Below are 4,451 nucleotides of genomic sequence, written 5' to 3' on the forward strand. Positions count from 1 at the left end.
GAAAAGGTTATAGACCTTCATATGATTGGAGTAGTGTTGTTTAGTATCCACACACGAGGTCAATTTGGTAATTATTATTAGGTGGAGCTCGGAGATTCTTGTTATATAGAGGTGAGATCGATATAATTTTATCGAGGTCTTTTAAGTGAGATGCTAAGCGAGGTAAGAGTTAGTGATCACAAGTATCAAGTCTTTTGTCTTTATTTCAGATTACGGATCCCGTAATAAATGAGGTTACAGGACTATTTATAGTGTTCAAATTATGTTACATCTCGGTCAGAGTAGCTTGGACGGCCGGGTAGGTAGACCTGACCGACCGTCTATCGGAGTATCGTGCTGGCGAGCTGTTTCACCTACATCGACGTGGTGAGCTGTTTCACCTACGTCGACGTGGCGAACTGCTCCTTCGATATATAAGACTCGCCTCTCAAACGACCTCGTTTTGGCTTTGTGAATGGGCTTTTGTCCATCTTCGATCCTGTTGGGCTTATCCAATTTGCTAATGGGCTTGGTCGAAATTACGAAAAAGGGGGCTGTGCTCATCCCACCTACAACAATTGTCCCCCCCAGTCCGTTGATGGAGATGTTACTTCGATATTCAACGCATCGAGTTGGAGGTCTTTGGAATCGAGGTGATACTTGGGAGTCGGGGAATTGCGTGTTATCCTTAACGCTATTAACGAAGAGCCGTAAAAAGCAACGGTCAACTCGGGAAACGAAGAGTCGCGAGTGGAAGCGTGATTCTCGGGAAGCACGTGGAATCCGCATCTAAATAAGATACTGGGCAGCGTCCAGATCATTATTACCTTCCTCGGTAACCGCTATTTCTTTCTTTATATATTCTGCTCTCCTTCTCTTCTTCTCATTTTCTTCTCCGTTTACAAAAGGTAATCTCGCTCTCCCTTCTCTCTAGAATTTTTCTCTCTCTCTCTAGAATTCATTCTTTTGCGGCTTGATTTCTCCGTTTATCGCGGTTTTTCTATTGCTATCCGACATCGAGTGATGACTCTGGGGGGTCAGCGTGTCGAGTCGAGTTTAGAGTCCGGCTCTAGATCCGATCGGGAAGCTTCTGGGAGCACAAGTTCTTCTCCTGAGGTGTCTTCGAGATCCGACACTCAATCAGATAGAGGAGAGTCTCCACTGGTCAAATTGGCGGATCGAGTCCGTTCTGACGGGGCGTCTCTGCGAAGTGAAACTACGGATCTTCAAATAGTTCCTTTTGAGGAAGATCCACGTGATGGCGAGGCTACGGAGCACGCCGAGGAAGAGGTTGATGAAAGAGGCGAGGAAGAAGATGAACAGGGTGAGGAAGTTAGAACTCGAAGAAGAGGTTCCAAGCGAAAAGGAGCTATCACCCGCATTACAAACGGTAGGCTCGATGTCATCGGTATTCCTTCTATAATTTACATCGTCTAACATGTCATTTTGTTTCAGCTAGCTGGAGGAGAGAAAATCTTCTAAGGGAGAGAGCGATTGCATTGGCTCCAATTCAGGTGAACGCACCCAGTCTTGCTGCACGTCTTAAGGCTAAAAGGAGCGAGAAGAAGGATCAACAGGCTTCTGCCTCTCGGTCTGAACATTCGGATCGAATACAGATAGTTCAGAAAGATGCTGAGGTCGTTCCTCAGCATGATGCAAACCTCGAGGGCGAGATCGAGACCCAGGTCGCTGACCACAACCTCGGACTCGACGCTCAAAATCAAGAGGAGAGTCATCAGGAGGAGGAAGCGTCAGACGAAGCGGCGAGGTCGGCGAGGAAGGCAGAGAAGAAGCAGAGGAAGAAGAAGGATAAGAAGAGGAAGGAGAAGAAGGACGAAGCTGAAGCTGTTCGTTTGGTTCAGCAGAAGGAGAAGGAGGAGGTCGCCAAGTCTAAGGCGAGTGGAAAAAGGAAGGAGCCTTCCGCTAGAGAAGAGAGGGACGGAGGTCGGGTTAGTGGCGAGGATGCGACTAAACGAGCGAGGGTTGCTCCGTCCGGCGATGACAGGGTCAAAGAGGTCGACAGGAGCTTCTCGTTTGAGTACCCCGAGTCGAGCAGACCATTCGTCAACAATGCTGACAAGTGTGCGGAGCTCTTCGGGAAAATAAGGGGATCTACTACCGAGGTTCCTGCTGTCTCCGATGTGGCTTTCAAGGAAATGGCGAGCTTCGCCTTCAAGGTATGTTTAGAATTTCTATTCAACGTTCGTGCTCGCAGTGTGAGTTCGATTCAGATAGTTTCATAGTTTTTTTTTTTTTGGTTCAGTTTATTGCGAGCTGCAATCGCACAAGGGGCCAATACATATGCATGCTTCAGAATGCCGCGACTCGACTGAAGAATGCCCAGACTGCAGGTCAGAGGGCGGTGGACGAATGCCGCCATTGCTCAGCGGAGGATTGCCGAAGACAATTGGCAAACCATGAAGAGAAAAGCGGAGCAGCTGGATGCCGGGGTGAAGGAGTTGACCGAGAAGATCGAGACGATGAGGCTGGAAAACGTGGACTTGGTCAAGAACCTTCAATTTGGTTAATGAGGCTAAGATCGAAGCCGAGAGGTCAATTGCTACCGAGGTTGTTCGCGCAAAGCGTCACGCCGAAGAGAAGATCGAGATGGAAACCACTCGAATCTGGGCGGAAGCTGAAGCTAAGTATTCAGGTCGCATCGGCCGGCTGAGGACTCGTATTTCCGAACAAGAGGCGATTGAGCAGGTGAAGCTCGATCTCGTTCAAGCTCGAGGTACTCTGGAGTGCCTCGATCTTTTGAAGGAGCAAGAGATGTCTGATGCGGAATTGAAAGCCGAACTTGAAGCAACGAAACGCGATTACGAGCTGAAGCTGGAGAACCTCAGTCTAACTGATCTCGAGGAGGGTGATTTGCTCCCGCCTTTCCCTGAAACTCCGGATGGTGGTTCGGACCATGACGACGCCGAAGATCGGGAAGATCACGAGGATGGCACTCAGCCTGAAGAGTAGATGTCATCTTCTTCTTTTTTTTATCACTACGCCCTTTGTTTGTACTCGTTTGTAATGGCTCGCCCCTTTTTTCATTAATGGATTTTTTTTTAAGTATTAGCTCGCAAATTTAAATCGTAAAAGGACAATAGATACGAGGTAGAACTATTGAGACGAGGTGAAAATTTGTTTAACAAAACGATTGGGACGAAGTGGAAATTGTAGGAAGTAAATTTAGAGGAGACAAATATTGCAATGAAGAAAACGATTTGAGATACAGGAAAACGTTTTATAAAAGCGGTTTAAGGAAAAACAAGAAGTGGAGGCGAGATGATCTCTTTCCTTAATTCAAAATATCTCCCGCAGTGTGGCGGTTGGATGAGATAATGAATCCTAGGATACAACCACTGATATTCGTATAATCGCAGCACCCGATTATAGAATGTGACGAACTAATATTCTACGATATACTCTCGGGACACTTACTCTTAAAAGACGAAAAGAGACGCGAGGGATTTGAAGGAAAAGTGTGAACGATTTTTCTTTGTAAATTTTCTGTAGAGAGCGATTAAAACTGGAAGAGGAGAAGTCGATATATATAGCGAAGGAGAGAGGAGCGTCGCACTTAATCAGCATGTTAATGACGTGATTAATTTTGCGCTAATGACGCGATTTGGGCGTTAATCTTGGCGTGATTTTCGGGCTAGACATTTGACTGCAGTTTAATGTCGTGATTCTGTTAAGAATTTGAACCGAAAACTTTAGCAATTTGGGCCAGAAATGTTGACCAAAACGTGGCCCAAAAAGAACATCTTTTGTGGGCCGAAGGCCCACATTCACCAAGACCCAAGACCCAAGACCCGAGCCCGAGCCCGAGCCCGGCTCGGCTCGGCGGCGGCGGCGCGCGAGGGATCCTTGGTTCTCTTTCACACACTTTGAACTATGTCATGTGTGTGTCTATATTTATATGACTCTAAATTTTTCCAATCCTTGGATGTGGGACAAAATGAAGTTCCTCACATTTTAAGTTGCCTTGAAGGGCTTTATTTTTATTCACACTTGACCAAATTTTAAAGCCTTTGGGCTTTGTAATAATTTGGGTCCAACAATCCCCCACATGAATAGAAATAACTCTAAACATACGACCGGACTGACTCGAAGACTGGACTCGACTAGACTAGACGGACTTTGACTAGGCTAGACGGACTTTCGAGAGTATATACGAAAAATCCACTTTGTTTGAGATAGTAGTATGTTTCAACCTTGAACCACTCAATGTTAATATCTGTCGGGCTTACTCAGCCAGGAGGTGAACATGATGTCTTGAACCACCCGGATTTTGATGTAAACCGAGACAACAAATACAACTCAGTTTCATTTCCTCGTAGAACTAAGTTCTCTATTGTGTTCATTTTGGCCTTGAACTTGCCTGGTTAATCATGAGTGAAGTTGGAGAATATAGCCTTTTGTTTTTTCATTCTCCTAGAAACGGCCCCATTTCACACTCACTAGGTGATTTGCCA

The 4,451-nt window shown here is 46.1% G+C and overlaps 1 protein-coding gene across 1 annotated transcript; it reads left to right on the forward strand.

Moving 5' to 3' along the window:
* Positions 1-1,002: 1,002 nt before the first annotated feature.
* LOC112083443 lies at positions 1,003-2,949 on the forward strand. The gene is made up of 4 exons (XM_024151469.1): positions 1,003-1,387; positions 1,435-2,156; positions 2,243-2,464; positions 2,518-2,949. The coding sequence occupies exons 1-4, from the start codon at positions 1,003-1,005 to the stop codon at positions 2,947-2,949; spliced, it is 1,761 nt and encodes a 586-aa protein (XP_024007237.1).
* The last annotated feature ends 1,502 nt before the right edge of the window (positions 2,950-4,451 follow it).

The sequence above is a fragment of the Eutrema salsugineum genome, unplaced genomic scaffold, assembly GCF_000478725.1.
Source record: "Eutrema salsugineum unplaced genomic scaffold, Eutsalg1_0 scaffold_6, whole genome shotgun sequence".
NCBI lineage: Eukaryota > Viridiplantae > Streptophyta > Magnoliopsida > Brassicales > Brassicaceae > Eutrema > Eutrema salsugineum.

Bases quoted from the DNA above. Each gene is read 5' to 3' on its own strand.
- LOC112083443 (XM_024151469.1), top strand. From the start codon at position 1,003: ATGACTCTGGGGGGTCAGCGTGTCGAGTCGAGTTTAGAGTCCGGCTCT. The intron at 1,388-1,434 runs GTATTCCTTCTA...ATTTTGTTTCAG, and splicing joins CGGTAGGCTCGATGTCATCG to CTAGCTGGAGGAGAGAAAAT. The intron at 2,157-2,242 runs GTATGTTTAGAA...TTTTTGGTTCAG, and splicing joins TGGCGAGCTTCGCCTTCAAG to TTTATTGCGAGCTGCAATCG.